Source organism: Oryzias melastigma, linkage group LG2 (genome assembly GCF_002922805.2).
Source record: "Oryzias melastigma strain HK-1 linkage group LG2, ASM292280v2, whole genome shotgun sequence".
NCBI classification, from domain to species: Eukaryota; Metazoa; Chordata; class Actinopteri; order Beloniformes; family Adrianichthyidae; genus Oryzias; species Oryzias melastigma.
In genome coordinates this window covers 15,018,557-15,038,338 of record NC_050513.1, presented here as the reverse complement: position 1 = coordinate 15,038,338, position 19,782 = coordinate 15,018,557, and the positions used below count along the sequence as shown (strand labels likewise).

Below are 19,782 nucleotides of genomic sequence, written 5' to 3'. Positions count from 1 at the left end.
GAAAAGTAGTGAGCATCGTGTCTGAATTACCTTTAAAATCCAGCACACTATAGTTTTGTTGTATTTAGGGGATAGGTAGGGAATTCGGACACAACCTCAGTTTAATTAATTTATATAGCGCCTTCAAATGACCTCGGCCAAACAAGGTGATGTACATTAAAAGTTCAAAGAACAGTAAAAATAACTAAAATGTTAAATTGTATAATTAATTAATTGTATAATTTGTATTTTGGATCTAACTTATATACTGATTTTTTTCCTTATGTCTTAATTTGATTTTATTTGTTTAAAGCATCATCCAATCACATGTTTACACATTTATTCCTTCACTATAAATTCCCAAAGATAAAAGAATAATTTCTGGTGTTTGCCATTGTTTTTTGTGGATTGTTGAAGACTTATTCTGCCTTCTCTCCTCTCAGAGCGCTCCCTGCAGAGGCTGGCTCTGCTGCTGGACCGCTATGGTCTCGACCTGAAAGATCTGTCTGCAGAGAAGGACGAAGGCCCCGCGGCTCTGAAGCAGCTGCAGCTGGACAGCTCCTACGGCCAAAAACCAAACAAAAGTCGGTGCCACTGCTGCTCTTCGTCACTTCCTCGTCGCTGTTTGCGGCGTTAACTTGACATTGTTTGTGTTTCAGTTAAAAATGGGAATGACGCTACAGGGAAGAAGGTTAGAGTCTGCAGACGTTTTCATATGCACATCATAAAAAAATGATGTTTAAGAGGATTTCATGCTGAACATCAATGTATGTCTAATCCATCAGGTCACAGAAGGCTCCATGTCCTACAAAACCGTCGCCCAGGCAACGTCAGCCTCCACGGGTGAACCAAACCAGAAGCAGTTCGTACCCTCTAAGGAGGAGAAGCAGGGAGGAGGAGGTTACACCGTCACCAACCAAAGGTAAATCTGCTCCACAGCTTGAAGAATCACATCTTCAGAGAAGTAAAAACTAAAGAAAATGAGTAAAATATGAGTTATGATGATAGAAATTAAAACTTTCTTGATAAGAAAACATTAAAATAAAATCCCTACACTGTAAAAAGTGAAACATTGGATCAATTAACAAAAATACTGTAATTTTTCAGTAAAGGGCCAATACATACACCATACTAACGATAACAGTGAGGCGTGAAGACACCATAGACATAGAAAACACGCAAGTGCGTGCAACCTTTATTAGCCTTATAAATGCTTCATGATATACCAACCACGATAATTATTATGCTCAATTTTCATAACGCCCTGTATAGGTTAAATCAAATAAGATTTTAGATTTCTGTACATTTTAACATACTTCAAACCTAAAAGGTATTTTGTAAAAAACAAACAAAAAACAGCTACATTCCATTATATTCAGTGATTAGAGATAAATTCTGCATCCCGGCTCACCGTCTGTCTGTTCTGCTTTTTCCTGGTCTGCAGTGCGGCCGGAAAAGCCGTTGCCTTCGATGTCCGACCAAACTCCAAGAACCTGACGACAGCAGACACAGCCGACAAAGCAAGTAAGAGTGAGTTTGATGCTTCAACAGGGAAAGAAAGATAACTGCAACACTCAAAAACCACTTTAATGTCGAGACAGGAAAGTTGAGGATCAGGAAAAGAAAATAGGAAAATAAAACATTTGAACAGGAGAATTTGGGGAAAAAATGGTTAAAATGGAAGAAATAGTAAAAAGAGCCAAGAAAGAAACAGGTGGTTTCAGGGAGAAAAAAGGAAGTAAAAACCATAGCACATCACAAATGAAAAAAGACAGAAAAAGATTTTAAAAAATCTAAAGAAGTGAAGATTTAATGTTTAAGGATTAAAGATTTAAACACAAAGACTTTTAAAACCAACTAAGTTTTTAACAAAGCTGTTTTAAAGTTTTAAAAATAGGTCAAAAACTATTCTGCAGTTATTTAGTGTTTGCTTCTTTACAAAACATTCACTTTAATTAATGTTGATGTTTTATAGATGCTGGGAAGAACTTCTTGGCGTCTGACACAAGCTTAAATGTTCTGCAGAGTGGCGTTGGCGAGGTTGGTGATCAGATTTTTATCTCAGACCAATTTGACTTTAATCCTAAAGCTTATCTACTTTTTTCCTAATTGTGTGAGTTCTTCATATTTACTGAGCTCTTCTTCACCTAACTTTAAGTTTTCCCTGATTTTCAGTAAACTTGAATTTGTTAGTCTAACTTGCCTCTTTCTGCTCTGATGTCACTGAAGACTGAAGGGAAGGCGTTGCCCTTAGCAACCAGAGTCCAGCCTGGTTCCCGCTGGCTCTTTACCACCCTTGTGCCCATGGCCTGCATCGGCGGTATCGTGGTGGCAGGAATGACCATCGCCTGTCTCCGTCACCACGCCCACCGGCTGGCAGCGAAAAAGCTGGGTCTGGGACCGGAGGGCGGTAGCTTCACCCATCAGGAATACCAGGTGAGGAAAAACTGGATGTTAGAAACTGGAGTACTGAAAAGTCAGAAGAAAAATATATATTAGCAACACTGTAACGACGTGACACATACAAACTGACTCACCAGGACCTGTGTCGCCAGCACATGGCCTCCAAGAGTGCCTTTGGGCGCCTGGAGGCTGACGCTCTGGGCGCCGTGGGGGGAGCCAGCGGGGGAGGTGGTGGAGGAGGAGGAGGGGCAGGAGGAGGAAGTGGAGTTGGGGCAGGAGGTGCCGTGGGAGGAGGTGCTGACTCCAGGGTAAGCAGCGTTTCGTCCCAGTTCAGCAACGGAGCTCAACCCAGCCCCAGTTCCCACAGCAGCACGCCATCCTGGTGCGAGGAGCCAGCACAGGCTAACATGGACATCTCCACTGGTCACATGATTCTGGTCAGTACCCCGTTTACAGTGAATAAACCTTAAGATTACAAAAAATCAAAAGAAAAAACATCAAGTTTCAAGTTTCAGGTTTATTGGTGTAGTTCCCATTTGTACAATTAACACATTATACAGTAAAAAAACAAACAACCAATAAAAAAAAAAGGAATAGGCAGAAGCTTATTAAGCTTATTCAATGCCTCTCCTTGAACACTAAACAATATCTATGCTGATCAACAAAGAATTAAATATGAAAGAAAAAACAATTTACAAATACAAATAACATATGCATGTTGTAGTCATTCAAACATTTACGTTTTAAACTTTTTTTAAACTGCAAAAGTAAAGAACTTAATTTTAACTCATCACTCAATTGATTCCATAAGTTTACTCCAACATGAAACACATCTCATCTTAGCATTGGTACGAGCTTTAACCTGTACAAAACAATAAAGACCTCTTAAATTCATCAAAGGAATAAAGACCAAAAAAAAAAAAACATAAAAAGAAAAGAACAATCAAATGAATAAAGATCATAGGTCCATAAGACACATGGATTAAAGATAAAACAAAAATAATAAAATAAATTATGTTCAAACAAAATAATATCAGAAAATATTTGTTTCAAATCGGAATAAAGACCAAAGAAAAACATAAAAGGAACAATCAAATGAACAAAGATCATAGGAAAAGACACATAGATAAAAGATTAAACAAAAGTGATAAAATAAATTATGTTGGAACAAAATAATATTATGAAAAGTTTTGTTTTAAATCTGAAAAAAAAATCAAAGGAATAAAGATCAAAGAAAAAATATCTAAGAAAAAAGATGAAAAGAAAAATGATCAAATGAATAGAAATCAAAGGAAAAGATTAACTAATTAAAAGTTCAAATGAAAACTATCAAAGAAAAGAAAAGAAGACTACACAAAAATGTAATGAAAGGAATCAAAGGGAATAAAAAAGATCAAAAGAAAACTATCAAAGGATAAAAGATCAAATGAAATAATTGAAAAAAAAACACATTCTTACAAGCTTTTTATGTATAAACATTTATGAAAGTTATTATGGATCTACTTAATACATACCTTTATCTTTCTCTGACCCATAGGTGTAGGCCAGTTTAAGCTGAAATTGAGACTGGGTTGATGTCAAAGAACAAAAGTTGTTAATATTTTTATATTGCCACAGTGGACTCTTGTCATTTTATTCTTCTTAAAGTAGACCAACTTAGAGTGCCTAAGGTATGGTCAAGCATGAGGAGTTATTGTCTGCTTAAATGGTCAAAGAGTTAGGATTGTTCAAAGATGTTTCTTGCTGTTGCCAGTGACAGCTGTAATATTAAAGGGGTATTTATTTATTCATTTTTATTTTTTTAACTTGTCCTGTCCAACAGCTGAGCCAACAGATGTGGGCTGAGAGCTTCTTGTGTTGGGCAGATTTTACTGTCACAACAGGGATTTATTGAGTATAAACCCCTGTTGTATTTCATGCTAAACTTTATTTATATTGATTATGTTTTATTTTATTTATTTATTTATTTTTCTTTGTTGTTGGACCGGACGGAAAAAAGGAAGAGGGTGGGGGAGGGGTGGGGGGAGAGGAAGAAGAAGATGGCAACAGAAGGAGGCAACATCATAAAACAACCAGGACTAAGTGATAAACTAGAATGGGCGGGGCCTGTCTACACACACACTCTATAGTTACACACACACTTGTTGGCCAAAATAGTCTCCGCATTTAAACTAAACATACTCACATATACTATACATATACTACACATTTACGCAATTCAACTGCAGCTCACACACTCCATCATACAAACCCATTCAGATAAAGACTTTTATTCTGTCACACAAACGGTTAGTGCTAAGGTGAGCTGATACCTGTGCTCAGGTGAGTGTTTATGTTTCACTGAGGTGGATGGTGATGGAATGTACTCAGGGGGAGAGCGCCCGGCCATCCCCACGCCAAGACCCCCCGCCAGGTCAGCAGCTGCAGCCAAGATCACCCAGTACCCGCCATGGAGTCGCGGAGAGAAACCGCCCGCCGGGCAATCCCGCCGAGCACCCAGACCGGGGCACGTGGGACCACCGCAGAGGCCCCCCACACCCAAGAGCAGGAAGGCACAGGAACACGGAGAGTGCAGGCCCCAGCCCAGCCAGAGGAGCAGCCCCCCCACCCCGCCAGGAGGGCCAACGCGGGACCCCACCCCCGGAGAGCCCCCCAACCCCCGAGGAGCAGCCCATCACCACCCAGCGGCGCAGAGGACCCCCCCGCCCCACCCCAGGTACGAGCCAGGGCCCCCCAAGGGCAACCCACCCCACACTCCAGACAACCGCCCGCCCCCACCGCGAAGGCCCAGGGGGGGAGCAGGGCAGGGGCCGCCCACCCCCGCCGAGCAGAGGGGAACCCAAGAGAAACAGAGGCCCCAAGGAGTGATGTAAACAAGGCCCGACCAGGCACACCCACTGATGGAATTAAGGAGAGGACTAGTTCTCGAAAGCATTAAAGGGGTATTTTAAAGTCTTAGCATCAATGGCTAACTTGTAACTAATTGCAAAATACTTTTTTAGCTGTTTGTTCATGAAATTGTCAAAGTATATTTCTTCATTTTTCAATTTTTTTTATCATACTATGAGAAATGGGTAATCAACTCATGATGAGAAATCTTAACAAAAATTTGACAAAAGCATAAAGTATTCAACTCTGAATTAAATGAAACTTTGAAAAGACCCATAGTAGAATGATCACAATGTGGCGTCAAACTGAAAACTGTATGATGAAAAAGTCTTAAAACCACCCCGGCAAACTTTTCAATGGTTTGTTTTCAATCTGGGTTTGCCCAAACTGGCTTAGGTGGGGACTCAGAGGTCTGGGTCTTTATGCTAACCGGCCGCCGGTGGAGATCGTAGCGAGCTAACAAGCTGCCCGGCGTATAGCGTAGTGAGTTAGCAAACTCCGCTGCCCAGAGAGCCAGATTACTGAGTGCCCACTCAAGCCAGTGTGAGGAAACACAGGTGGAGCCACCATGGAACCCGTGGACAAACCCATGTGGGGCCCACCAATTCAGCCCAAAGGTAAACCCTATGAGGCCCATGTTTAAATGTTTGCTGGAACAGGCCCCTAACCTGAACTTCAGCTTGTTGAAGTTCACTTACTCTCTAAATTTTAATAATTTTACAATGGTAAAAGCCACATAAAATAAGATAAAAACAACAGAAAACTTGGTCTACAGTAGATGGATCCAATCAGTACTACCGATCTATTTAATACATTGTCCAGTGAATGTGTATGAAGTACATGTGGCGTTATGACATTTTTCTTCTGAGAAAAAATACCCCTAAAATTGTTGCTTTCAACCATTCAATAGTATGTTAAAAAATATACCTTATAAAAACACAACAAAGTTGACAGCTCTAATTTTCAGTAACGCTCCTTGCTAATGAAGGCTTACATGGAGGATCACCTGAGGAACAAAGACCGTCTGATGAAGGAGTGGGAAGCTCTGTGCTCCTACCAGGCTGAACCCAGCGCCGTCTCTGTGGCTCAAAGTGAAGCGAACGCCAAGAAGAACCGCATCCCTGATTCAGTACCCTGTAGGTCTAACACTGCTGGTCTCTAACTCAGATCTGAAATGTCTTTATTGCTGCTTATTCAACAGTTTTATTGCTTGACTGAATAAAACATGTCATCTGTCCTATAGATGATCACTCCAGAGTGAAGCTGAAAGCGGAGATCAACCCCTCACGGTCAGACTACAGACTACATTAATTACACCATTGTGAGTCTGCACTTACCTACTAAAGCAAACACTAAATATGATGATATAATTTAATTTAGCAAAGTAATTCACAAATAAATCTGCTGATAAAGAGAATCCTCACAGCTTTGTCCTCGCTGTTCATGCTCCTGCAGATTGAACACGACCCGCGCATGCCGGCGTACATCGCCACGCAGGGACCTCTGTCTCATACCATCTCAGACTTCTGGCAGGTTAGTGTGACCCAAATGAAAAATCACTACAGCAGTAATACTGTATAAAGCTTGGCCAGTCTTTCACTGGGGCGCCTGAGAGGCTGCATGTCTGGATTCTAAATGTTTCTGTTTTTGAGTGAAGATGGTGTGGGAGAACGGCTGCACCGTCATCGTGATGATGACTGCTCTGGTTGAGGATGGAGAGAAGCAGTGCGATCGCTACTGGCCTGATGAAGGCTCGTCCCTCTATCACATCTATGAGGTGTGTGTAAACTTGTATACCTACACATGTGGGGACTGACATATCCAACAGTGTTTTGGGGACATTTGTTGAAGTGAGGACATCAGGTCAATCATGATGAATTGCTTTGTCAGTTTGAAGTCCCAATCCATTTCTTTTTAAATTTACCACATCCCCAATAAAGTTATCACTGTGTTAATGGAGCATTTCATGAGATATTAGCAACATTTGTTCAAAGCCTTGTATAAAGCCAGTTAACACCTAATCTTGATACACAATTTTGCACCCAAATGTTTTTAATTAATATTTCATAACTTTTAGTGCAAAACTTGCTTTGGGTTTTCTTATCATCCATTCTATTCTATTTGATCTGTTTGTTTCTGTTTTTATTGTGAGGGGCTTATCTTATTATGTTATTGCATGTATGGGGTATAGTTTTTCTTGTATTTTTTTTTTTTTCAATTATCCTGGTCATTGTAATACACCAATGTTGTCATTTAGAGAACAAATCCAGTGTGACTGGAAAAGTTTCTCTCCACGCCTTTGTGTTTTAGTCTACACTAAAGTCTGTATCTCTTTTTCAGGTGAACTTGGTGTCCGAGCACATCTGGTGTAATGACTTCCTCGTGCGCAGCTTTTACTTGAAGAACGTGCAGACGCAGGAAACGCGCACGCTCACACAGTTCCACTTCCTGAGCTGGCCTGCACAGGGCATTCCGACCTCCACGCGCCCCCTACTGGACTTCCGCAGGTACTGTAACGATAGGGTTAGCTAACGGGTAGCTTCTGAGTCCCTAGACCCCTAAATTAACCAAAATGGCCCGTTTCAGAGTGGCCCTTTATTGTGTCTAGTGTAAGAAACACCTGCACAATAATCATGCTGTGTAGTTTGCATCTTGATGTAGCAAACGTAGGAGGTGGGATGGAATATTTAAACAAAGAAATGCTCATTATAACTGAGTTAGATAGATTTATGAATAATGAGTGAAATGGTTTTTCTGTTTCTGTGGAAAAGGTTTCAGATCTTTGAATTCATCTCATTAGAAAAAGGGGGTAAAAGTGATACCTTTATACTTTGTTGAGTCTATTGTATACATTTCTAAATCATTTCAACAATCAGTTTCCTAATGTTGTCGTGTTTTTCTTAGCATTCTCAAAATATTACTGTCTCTATTTTCCCACGTATTTTACAAATATTAACTGAACATTAATTTTTCTTTAGAAAAAATAATATTTTTTTATAATAATTAAAAATCAAATTTCAAGTGATTCCTTGCTTACTTAAGGTAGTGTACAAAAAAATGTATGAATGAAATGTAAAACAGCAAATATGTCAACAGGCTGAAAAAGAAAAACTTCAAAACCAATTGTTAACTTTCAAAGTTGTAGAATTTCCAGTTCCTATGCAAATGTTATATTAAGATCAATGCAGTTGTTTATTTGAGTACAGTGGAAAAGAATAAAAGCAGAATAGTATTTTAACAGGAGAACCAGCGCTACATGTTAGCAGAATTATATCTATCTATTTACCCATTTATAAAATATTTAGAATTTTATTTAATTCCTCAAAGTTCCCAAAATTTAGCCTGATGAAAACTTCTGTACTATCCTGATGCTTTTGGTTTTTTTCAAATATTTTTTCTTTTTCTTTTTGTTTTATCACTTGAATTTTTAATAGCCCTTTTTATTCTTAGGAAGGTGAATAAGTGCTACAGAGGCCGGTCCTGCCCCATCATTGTGCACTGCAGGTAAGAAATGCAGTTTTCTTCTGGTTTCCATGGTGATCAATTTATTTTGGGTCAAAGTCGTTTCTGAATAAAGTAGGATTAAAGTTCATCAAATGAGATACCTATATTATCTTATTATAAAGATTTCAATGTTTTCATAAAGTAATGTAATAGGTCTGATTTAACCTGTTTCCATAGTGACGGCACAGGCCGGACCGGGACTTACATCCTGATTGACATGGTTTTGAACCGCATGGCTAAAGGTGTAGTAGGGTGGATTTTTTTCTGACAGATTTTTGTTCTAATTTAAGGTTTATGAGAGTGACTTTGTGAGTATTACTGTCCAACAGGTGTGAAAGAGATCGACATCGCTGCAACACTGGAGCATGTGCGGGACCAGAGACCCGGGATGGTGCGCACTAAGGTGAGTCCAGAGCAAATGAATACAAAAGTATTATTCTTTGTTTAACCCAGATATAAAGCAAGAGTTTCTGATTAAAGGGTGTTTTTTCAATTGAGTTTTGGTTGGAAATTTAGTCAAATAACAAACTTAGTTGGATAAATTTAGAGCAGAACTTTATTTTATTTTCTGAAGCCATCACAGTGATGATTTGCTGCCCTCTGCTGGTGAAACAAAGAAGTAACAGTCCATCCTGAATTTTCTGTTTTGTTTTTTTTTAAAGATTAATGTAATTCAGTAAACAATACTATATAAACATAAAATCAGCTAATAAATTGACTTCTGCTTGTCCACAGGACCAGTTTGAGTTCGCTCTGACTGCAGTGGCTGAGGAGGTGAACGCCATCCTCAAAGCTCTGCCCCAGTGAACCCAGAATCATCCAGATTCGCTCCTGTGAGGGGACTGAACCATCACCCCTCCTCCCTTATTCACACCTTTTGACCTTTCCTCCTCTGTACATGGATGAGAAGTGATGCTTCCTCCTGCATGTCACCTAAACTTCAAACCAAAGTGCTGAAAAAAAAATACAGGTCAAGAAGAGTTTGGAAAATCCTGGAGGAATTAACCAGTGTCTAAATCACGGAGTGTTGATTTATAAAGTTTCCAAATCAAATTGGAAGTACAAATTCTGCTTCATGATACTTAAAAAAAAGAAAAAAGAAATTTACATGTTTTCTGTGTACCACTCAAGCATTTTCAATCTCTGGGTATGTCGTCATTTACCTCATGCAAGATAAAAAAATTGAAAAAAAAAAGCTTAATTTGTATTTGTGACAGCTGAAATAAATCTTTTGGTGTTTAAGTGCTGCAACAATAGGTGTATTTTTTGTCTACTAAGTGATCCAACCTCCTCTTTGGCGGGGGAGGAGTGGCCCCTGCCTTGCTCTCTCTAACAGACTTCCCTCGGGCGATGGGTGGTTGCCTGGAGCAGGGGGTGGGTCTCCCTTGGAGGGCCCTGGTTTGTGCTTGGGGTTGGGGTGGAGGGATACTTGGAACTGGGTGGTGGTGGGCTGCTCTCTGGGGCTGGCTCTCTACTGGATTGGGCTCTGTGCTGGGCAGTGGGAGGGATGTTCTCTGGTTGGGTTGGGGGTTGCATTCTTTGTGCTCTTGTGCTTGAGTACTTTAATTAACATTTGAGAAGTAAATTTATAAATAATTGGGGCATGGTCTTTTTATTGGCAGCTTTGAAATCGTCTTAAATTGTGTGTTCCAACAACTAAATACTGTGTTTGACCCCTTCTTTAAAGGGGAAAGTTTGGAGTCAGGTCCACCCATCAATATCAACATGCACACAGCTGCAAAATTGGATTATAATTACTTTAATGCAAACTAGTGAGTCATGTTACCATGGCTTACCTGTGACTGTGCTGAATGATTTACTGTATCACATGACAAAGTTGGATTTTTTTTTTTTATTCAACTCTGCATGTTTGTTTGCCTCTAGCTGCGTTTCCATTAACTCTGAAATTGCGCAAATTGGATTTTCGATAATATATTATCTTAATAGATGAGAGTTTCTAGAGAAAAGAAATCAAGACTGAAGATCTTTAATTCATAATTGGAATATTGTGATTCAGAGTTCTGGTTCAAATGTCTTTCACTGTTACAGAAACAGGATCCAATGTCTGACTATGTTTTTCCCCAACCATGCATATCTAATACATAAATATCTTTTCTAATCAATTATTTGCTCATTTGTTGATTGTTCGAGTGAGGAACTCACATCTATTAATACATGTAAAGATGTACATAAAACATTAAAGTGATACACATTAAAGTAGATAAAAATAAAGCTTGTCCCCCAATTATGCAAAAAAGAATATAGAGCAATGGAAGAATAAACTTTAACTATCAGAGTACAATATATTTACAATTGGGTCAGAGTTCCTATTGACAGATTTCTTTTTTAATCATCTGGTTTCTGTTAGTCTTTGTGTTTTTTTTTCTACAGATCTGGAACTGATGATCTGAATCCAATGTATGCACTAGTAGAAGAAGTCCACTTCTTCTATCTGCTCTTCTTTTAGGTAAACAGCCCTGAATTATGGGAACATTTTATCACTGTGATATGGGAAAGTCTGAAGTTTCAAAATGCAAAATAAAACATGTTTAAAAAAGTTACCATGAAACAGCATGGCATTAAAATGAGATGTAAAAAATAGAAAAAAAAAACCCTGATACAAAATAATTAACTGAATATAAAACACAAATCAATCTCCTTTTCAACAGATATAAGAAAAAAAAGTAAATCAAACAAATTAAATTGATGGTTTCTGCCAAGAAAAAACACATGAAAAATGATTAATCTTTGAACTGTTCAGCTCTGAACTAAACTGTTGGTTCTGGGACGCCAGGATCTTTTGATCATTCACCTTGAATGGTTCTAAAAGGCCTTTTATGAATCAAATATGATAAAAACTGAAAGCTGAACTGCACTCAGATGGAGAATCATGAATCCAGAACTGCTGTAAGGGGGTCTTGGTCAACAGCAATGCTGCTGCTTTCTGAACCAGCTGAAGGATGTTCAGAGGAAAGTCTTATCTGTGGTACAAAGAGGTGAAGGAGTCCAGCAGTGGGGGTGCAGTTCTCCATCAGTCCGCCGGGGGAGCTGTAGAGCAATAACTGCGCACTTGATGCTGAGAGAAACAGTGTAGCGGATCTCAGATCAGTTCATGCTCCAGCTCTGACACCCATCTTCACTTCCTCTGATTCCTTCATCTCTCTGCTCTCCATTTCCCAAAAGCACCATCCAGTTAGAACATCTCTGCACACCATCTGGAGGAGCTGAGAACTCAGTTCCTCCACCTGTGAAAAGAATGAAGAAACATAAATAAAGGAGTGTCTCTTGACCCTGGTCTGTCAGTGAGTGATGCTGCAAAAGCAGCATTAGGAACTTCGATTCTGTTTAGAGCAGCAGCTGCCTGTCTTCTTCCCCTGCTGGAGCTTCTGCTGCTCTGATTGGCTATTATTCTCCTTGAAGCTGCAGCTTCACAGGAAACTGCATCTTTGCTCTCAGACTAACTTTCAAACAAAACATCTGGAAGCAGCTGGACTGACTGTGAACCTCTACTGACCTCTGAATCTCCAGTTTGTTGTTTGGATTTTTCACCAGATTCTGGAGTTGCTGAACATCTAATACCTTCAGCCTGTTCCCTGTCAGGTCCAGTTCTTTCAGGTGGGACCAGCTCAACCTCAGAGCTGAGCCCAAATTATCACAGCTGTTCTTTGACAAACTGCAGCGCTCCAACCTGAATCAAAAACAAAGAAGTGAGTTTAAAGACAAAGCTCAAGTGTTTTCAATTCTTGAGTAATTCTTAGGAGTTCAGACCCAAAGAAGGGGGACTCTGAATGCATGTGAGCATGCATGTCTTCTTCTAATGCACTTCAAACGAGTCTGAAGTTCAAAAGCAAAGACACACAGGAGAGCTGATGGAACACAAATATCAGCAGACAGTTTTGTAACAAGGAGGTGCAGAAAGATGCTGCTGCAGATCAGTATCAGAATGTGGACATTTCTGCTCACTGATTTATGTCATTAAAATCCGTTTTGTTAGACAATGAAACTATGGTATCAATGCAAATACAATAATAGGGATAGGGCTGGGCCATATGGATTATTTAATATCACAATATAGTTTTTCGTGTTGTGCGAAAACTATTTATATCAAAATATAATTTGTTTAGACTGTTTCTGGTCTGCAGGTCTGTAATTTGTTGTTTTTAATGGAGAATTGTCATTTATTTCAGTCTGAGATTGAGCATGCTTGGTGTCAATGCTTTGGGTGATAAAAAGGTTGGTGGTATTTCCAGTTTTATAAGGAACAAGCATTCTGCAAAATTTTCAGAGCAAGTTACTCTGGTTTATTGTCAGATTTTGAATGATGTCCACGCACAGGCTGTAATTTAATTTTCGAGTCACCAGCCAAGTTGACCGGTAGATAAAAAAAAATCTAGTGGCCAAACATATTTTTTTATCCACCAAATCATAACAATACACATAAATAGCAAAGGCATTACTTTTTAACTTTTTTCCTGAACATGATTTACTGTATCACATGACAATGTTGGAAAACAAATTGCATAAAAGTGAATTATAAATGGAATGAACGTGTCTTTATTGTCATCTAAAATAAAATCAAATATGCTGAGAAAACAAGGATAGATTTACTCGATATTTCTGTATTCTACCTCCAGGTGAATACATTTTATATTAAATAATAAAAAACAAGCGTACAATTTTTGATTATCGTCATTATATATCATTGACATTAAATCTGCAGCTTTAGTAAGGTGGAGAAATAAGTACAAAAGTCACAGTTTTTGGTGCAACACCGGCTCTGTAATACTCAGACACTGCTAATACAGAGTTTCTTCAATTCTATTATTATTTGGATAATACATTTTTTATTGATGTCCTATGAATAATTTTGTATTAATTCGCCACGTCCTAAAGAACGGTCCGTGAAAATATTGTCGGATGTTAAACTGGTCCGTGTTTACTTGAAGATGACACATGGAGGAGCTAGTTAGTATTTGCACTAGCATAAAAGCATTGGCGTCTACTAATAGCGCTTTCTCCAAATTAACACCTTTTATCAATCTGTCTATTGGTGCTTTAGGTGAAGCAGATTTATTATTCAGTTCTGACTGGATTCTGTTCAAAATTGCAGTGTGTTCTGCTGTTTGATCAGCCAAACCAGAAGCTGCACATGTGAAGTGACTGCAGGGGTTGGGTGTTGAGTCATGTCCCGTGAAGTCAGACATTGAAGGAGAAGAGGACAAAAGAAATGTACAAAAAGAAGAGCTCATAAATATAACTAGTTAGATGCAAGCACTTACCATGGGGTGACTAACCCTGTAACTTTTACTCAAAAAAGAGGAGGAAATACTTGTAACTAGCGAGTGTTTTCTGACCTTTGAAAATAAGCCTATTGTGCTTGACTTATTTCCTAATAAGAAATAGTTATACGTGATAAATATTGCTCTTTTTATCACCCAGCCCTAAGGAGACATCTAAAGAAATCGTAAAAAAATTGCCCTGACAGAAGCTAACATTAGAAATTAAGAAGATGTAAGGAAAAAAGATCAAAGAATAGATCTTCTGCTGCAGAGAATGGATTAAAAAATGTAAAAGCCTTTACTATGAAGATGATCAGAATGCAGCGGCAGAACATCAGCCTTATGTCTTCCGTTTAGTGTCAACAACTTTGTTATCATTTTGATCTGAACACATCAGAAACATGGAGTCTGACCTCAGAGTCTGCAGTCTGCAGGTTGAACTCTCCAGAAAACCACATAGGTGAAGAACTCCTGAATCTTGCAGGTTGTTCTCACTCAGGTCCAGTTCTGTCAGATTGGATGGGTTGGACTTCAGAGCCGAGACCAAAGCTTCACAGCTGCTCTTTGACAGACTGCAGTCTTTCAATCTGAAAGCAGAGAGAATACTGTGTGACAATAGAAAACCACATAGATGGTTTCAAGTGTGCTAAGGTGTTCAAAAGGTGTGTGTCTCTGTAGATGAATGTACTAGTAAAAGTCAGATGACAGATTTCTATGGTTCTGCTGTCAGTAATAACAGTTAAGCAAACTCTCCTTTACATCAACGATCATGTCAAAATGACCCACAAACATACTGTTGGAGCCAAACAGAAACCACGCTGAAGCAGAAATGTGTACAAAGCAGAAAATATTTTAATATAATAATATTTTGTTTGCATGTGGGATCTCCTGTATTGGTCTGTCTACTTTCTAATCAAATATGCCAGCTGGTCTTCTGACAGTGTCTAACAGGTGAAAGCTGAAAAAATTACATCTAAACCACTCACAATTTCCGAAGGTGTAACACAGAGATTCATCTTGAAGCTTAACTTATTGTAAAAAAAAAAAGTGAATGAATGAATGGATTAATTGGTTCATTTCAAGTAATCAGGTAATAATACATAAAGTAACATATCACTTAATAAATCACAAGTAGATCACTTGAAAGGTAGTTTAAGGAAGCAAACTTGTATAATCCCACCCCGGCTCGACCATACCATTTTCTCTACATGAATTATAAACATCTGATTCAGGACTTAATATCAAATATATATACTCTACAATAATAGATTCAGGTTCTAAAGGATCAATAATATCAGTGATGCAATCACGCGATACATGGCTTACAATATCGATAATATAATTGGTAAAAATCCTCTCTAATAACTAGCATTGTGTAGAAGAACATGTTTTTTGGGAAAATATATCCCCCATTTATCTTTTTTGCAAGAAATTATAGACACTTTTGTGAAACATTGCTGAAATCAGTAATACTATGTCTTTGACAAGCATTGGGAAGAACTGAATTGGAATTATCTGTCAAATTCAATGTTAACAATAGTAAACATGATCAGCAGTGACACTATTTACTGCAGAATTGTTTTAAGCAACATAACAAAAATGAAATAATTCAAGTGGCGACAGCTATCTACCTCCAAAAGAACGTCACACCAAAGGTTGATGAATATAATGTTTAACAGTCTCTCTCAAAATTAACCTAATTTTTTGTGTAGTTTTCCCTCACTTGAAAAGGCTGAGCATCCAAAATTGAAGGTTAAATTAACTCAGACTGTCACTTGAGATTTTTTTTTCCAATCTTTATCCTTTGTCAGTCAGCAGTCAATAGGTAAAAACCTTAAAACACAAATGATAATTGCAATAAATATAATTTTAAGTGCTTCAATTAATAAGCAACCTCCCTAATTTTACAGTGAATTCATGTACTTTATTTTAATTACATTTAAATTTAAGTTCATACATCAAATCCTGCTTTTGTATTTGAGAATTACATTAAATGAACATTAGCAACAAGTACTTACATTGTTTGAAAACGTCACATTATAAATTTACCAAAGTTATACCGTACACCAGCAGGTTAAAGATTGAAGTGCATGAAAACAAAAATTCCGACAGGTACCTGAAGTGTACACAAACAACTGCGAAGCGCGCGCCCAGTTTCCACAGCAAACAGGAAGTAAGTGATCGCTGTCATTCTAGCGCTCAGACAAAGTCATTTCTTACCGTCTTCCTCTGCTACAGATGGATGATAAATGCTGACAAGTAGACATGCTCCACACACGCGCTACAGAGCCTGTATCTCACCGGTGCTTCTCCCGTATGAGTGCGTGCATAGCTATTAAAAGTCCGACGCAGCGTGCCCATCTGCTCATTAGTTCCACCGCGTGACTCAGACGCTCAGTGCAACAGCCTCTTCAAATGAAAAATATAATATCGATACTTGGTGAGAATCCATCGAGAATCAATTGCAGGACTAAATATCACAATATATCGCAATATCGATATTTTGGTACACCCCTAATAAGAAATGTGAGGTTCTTTACCACCATGCCTTTTCACATCCGTCACTGTGACTTCAATAAACTAGGTGTTTATTGGCAGGAGTCTAGCAATACAATCACTGCTCCAACTACATTAGGCCAAGCAAATTTATCATATCATATTTAAGATGTCTGGGGCTGCACGGTGGCGCAGTGGTTAGTGCTCTTGCCTCACAGCAAGAAGGCAACGGTTCAAATCCTGGCTGGGGGGTCTGAAGCAGAAACATCAACTGGGGACCTTTCTGTATAGAGTTTGCATGTTCTCCCCGTGCATGCGTGGGTTTTCTCCGGGGACTCCGGCTTCCTCCCACCATCCAAAAACATACTTCATAGGTGAATTGATGACTCTAAATTGCCCCTAGGTATGAATGTGAGAGTATGTGTGTGTTATTGACGCCTTGCGACAGACTGGCGACCTGTCCAGGGTGAACCCCGCCTTCGCCCATCAGTAGCCGGGTTAGGCTCCGGCACCCCCGCGACCCCAAAAGCGAAAAAGCGGCCAAGAAAATGAATTAATGAATTTAAGATGTCATCATTAAAATCTATCTCTTCAGACAGACTTCGCTAAGTCATTGTTGATTGTTGCTCCTGCTACAGAATCTACCAGCGCTGTCAATCTGTTTCAGTATAATTGTTCTGTGGTTGATGTGTTTTCATGTAGTGTAAAGTTTTATCTGTTTGAGCCTCTTGGCAAGATTTGTAAATAAGAACAGATTTTCAAGCATTTTCAGGTAGAAAAATAAAGGTATACTACTACTACTACTATCTAATTTTCCTCTTTCCTTGACCTTTATGGAAAATGTCACATATAAATAACAGTTAATAAAATGAGCAGGAACATATCATTAATCAGAAGCAATTCTAATTAAATTCCACATGAAAAAAGAATAATGGTTTTGCAGACTTTGGTTTTGTGTCATTTAGATGTTTGGACAAGTGCAAACAAAAATGACCTTGGAAGACTTCAGAAAGTGCAGAATAGGACTGCAATATTAGCCCTGGGTTGTCCTTTTAGGTCTAACACATACTGGATGCATCAGTGTCTTTCATGGATGAAAGTTCAGGACAGGCTTGTTTGCAGTCTGATTTTATTTCTGCATAAAATCTGGGCCCTGCACAAACCTTTTAGTTTATTTTTGCAGCTGCTGCCTACCAATATGAGACGTAATTTTAACAAAATAAAAGCTTCTGTTACTTTTATTCTCCCTTTACCGCAAACCAGTGCTCTCAAACAACAGTTATGTATAGGTCAATTATATACTGGAACATGGTCCCTTCAGAAATTGCAGTATCAAAATGCCATCATATTTTTAAAGCTTATCTAAAAAAATCTGTATTTCATGATGTCATTTAATTGCATAAATAAGTCATTTATTTTAAGAAGATTGTTTCTTTTATTCTAGGGTTTTATTTTGTATTGACACATTTCAGTGTGTTGGTTTTAATTATGTATTTTTGATGAAGTTATAATGATTAATGAATTTTTTGATTTGGTGTATTAGTGCATGCATTATTTTAATGCGAACCCCAGGAAGAGTAGTCTTACCTTCTTACCTTTGGTTAAGACTAATGGGGACCCTTAAATAAATCATTAAATCCTTAATGGAAAAGGTAATGAGACAAAGGAATGCTTATTGAGAAATCATTGCAATGACTCCAAGCTGTAATCCAGCTTTGCAGCAGTAAATTGATGCATGTTCAGAAAATCTTTCCTTAACACATCAGAAAATTCTTCATCCGATACATTTTCCTCATCCTTTGGGGAATTCAATTTATTTACTGACCTCAGAATCTGCAGTTTGCTGTCTGGATTTTCCAGAAAACCACATAGATGAAGAAATCCTGAATCCTCCAGGATGTTCCAACTCAGGTCCAGTTCTGTCAGATGGGATGGGTTTGACTGCAAAGCTGAGCCCAGAGCTTTACAGCTGGTCTTTGATAAACTGCAGTCCTTCAACCTGAAAACAGACAGGGTAATGTGTGTGAATGGTGTGAAGAGGATCAGGTGTGTTTAGGCAATGAGTAGCTCATCTGAGTGTATGCATGTGAGATAACAGTCAGACTGCAGAGCTCTGATGGTTCTATTGTTAGTAGTAACTGGGAAGTGGACTCTTATGAACACAAGTTCACTGTAAGAAATGACTTCCTGACTCTAGCTGGCTCCAACATGAAGCTTCAACAGTCTGACTGACTCTAGCGACTGTTTACAAAAGCTTCAATCTAACAAACTTCCTCTGTGACGCGCTCAGGACATTTCTAACACAGTTCAGTGAAGCTGCAGGTCTTGTGGATTTGCTGTCATGTCTCCATAATGAAGCAGGGGGGAGAATCTGATAAAAGTGTATACTACATTTATATTATAACTGCAGCATAAATCTACAATTAAAGCCTGTATGATCTGCATAAATGAAATTTGCTTTGCTGTGGTGTTCTGTATACCATTTGGAGGAAATGAGAGCTGAGAGAGGTTGAAGGGAGTTTTGCTTCAGATTGATAAGAACCTCTACAGGAACTCTGACTGAAAATCCCCATGGCTCCAAAGAGAAGTTATTTTTTACTGCTTAACCTAATCTTTAAGATTGATTCTTTTCTGTAACCTAGGCAACCAAAAATCTAATAAATGTGAAGTGTGTGTGGACTTGCAGCAGATTCAATGACAACAGACTCGGAAAATCTCCACTGAAACATCAGAAAGTTTTTCACCTGATACGTTCCTCCCATCCTTCAGAGCAGTGACGTGTGGTGAGATTTATGACTGGCAAGGCATCAGTCAGATTTACATACATATTGAACCCTACAGAGTAGCTTATTCACCATTGAATTGACAACAGTCAAAATTTGTTTACATTTTATTTTTATAAAATTTCTTCTGTTTGCAAACTGTAGAATATAAAAAAAATGACAGAAATTGTTATTTCCTTATTTTTACCTAAAAAAAAGTCCATGGACCTGCTTCTGAGTGATGTGACTTTGAGCAAATTCTTGAGTTTAGATCACTGATCTGATGATGATGCTAAACAATATGACAGAGAAACTGAATGGCTGCACTTTACTTGCTACAATTAGATCTAAAATTATTTACTAATTATTAATACCTCTGTGATCATGAAATCCTTTGAACGCCTGGTTCTGGGCCACCTGAAGAACATCACTGACCCTCTGCTAGACCCCCTGCAGTTTGCCTACAGAGC

At 38.6% G+C, this 19,782-nt stretch overlaps 2 protein-coding genes across 2 annotated transcripts in view; one reads left to right on the top strand and one right to left on the bottom strand.

Moving 5' to 3' along the window:
- Nucleotides 1-10,029, top strand: part of LOC112156627 (receptor-type tyrosine-protein phosphatase-like N) — a 32,407-nt gene extending 22,378 nt beyond the window's left edge. The window contains 16 exon segments of the mRNA XM_036216446.1: nucleotides 423-563; nucleotides 639-670; nucleotides 765-902; nucleotides 1,368-1,503; nucleotides 1,955-2,019; nucleotides 2,209-2,415; nucleotides 2,520-2,819; nucleotides 6,260-6,407; nucleotides 6,515-6,600; nucleotides 6,727-6,804; nucleotides 6,929-7,048; nucleotides 7,612-7,778; nucleotides 8,722-8,775; nucleotides 8,953-9,017; nucleotides 9,105-9,178; nucleotides 9,511-10,029. Coding sequence (XP_036072339.1) covers nucleotides 423-563; nucleotides 639-670; nucleotides 765-902; nucleotides 1,368-1,503; nucleotides 1,955-2,019; nucleotides 2,209-2,415; nucleotides 2,520-2,819; nucleotides 6,260-6,407; nucleotides 6,515-6,600; nucleotides 6,727-6,804; nucleotides 6,929-7,048; nucleotides 7,612-7,778; nucleotides 8,722-8,775; nucleotides 8,953-9,017; nucleotides 9,105-9,178; nucleotides 9,511-9,582 — 1,883 coding nt within the window. The 3' untranslated portion in view covers nucleotides 9,583-10,029.
- Nucleotides 10,030-10,746: 717 nt separating this feature from the next.
- LOC118599497 (ribonuclease inhibitor-like) overlaps nucleotides 10,747-19,782 on the bottom strand; it is a 12,871-nt gene continuing 3,835 nt past the window's right edge. The window contains exons 4-7 of the mRNA XM_036214722.1: nucleotides 18,376-18,549; nucleotides 14,468-14,641; nucleotides 12,290-12,463; nucleotides 10,747-12,020 (exon numbers count right to left, since the gene is read on the bottom strand). Of these exons, the coding sequence (XP_036070615.1) occupies nucleotides 12,008-12,020; nucleotides 12,290-12,463; nucleotides 14,468-14,641; nucleotides 18,376-18,549 (535 nt within the window). The 3' untranslated portion in view covers nucleotides 10,747-12,007. The remainder of the gene's footprint in view (nucleotides 12,021-12,289; nucleotides 12,464-14,467; nucleotides 14,642-18,375; nucleotides 18,550-19,782) is intronic.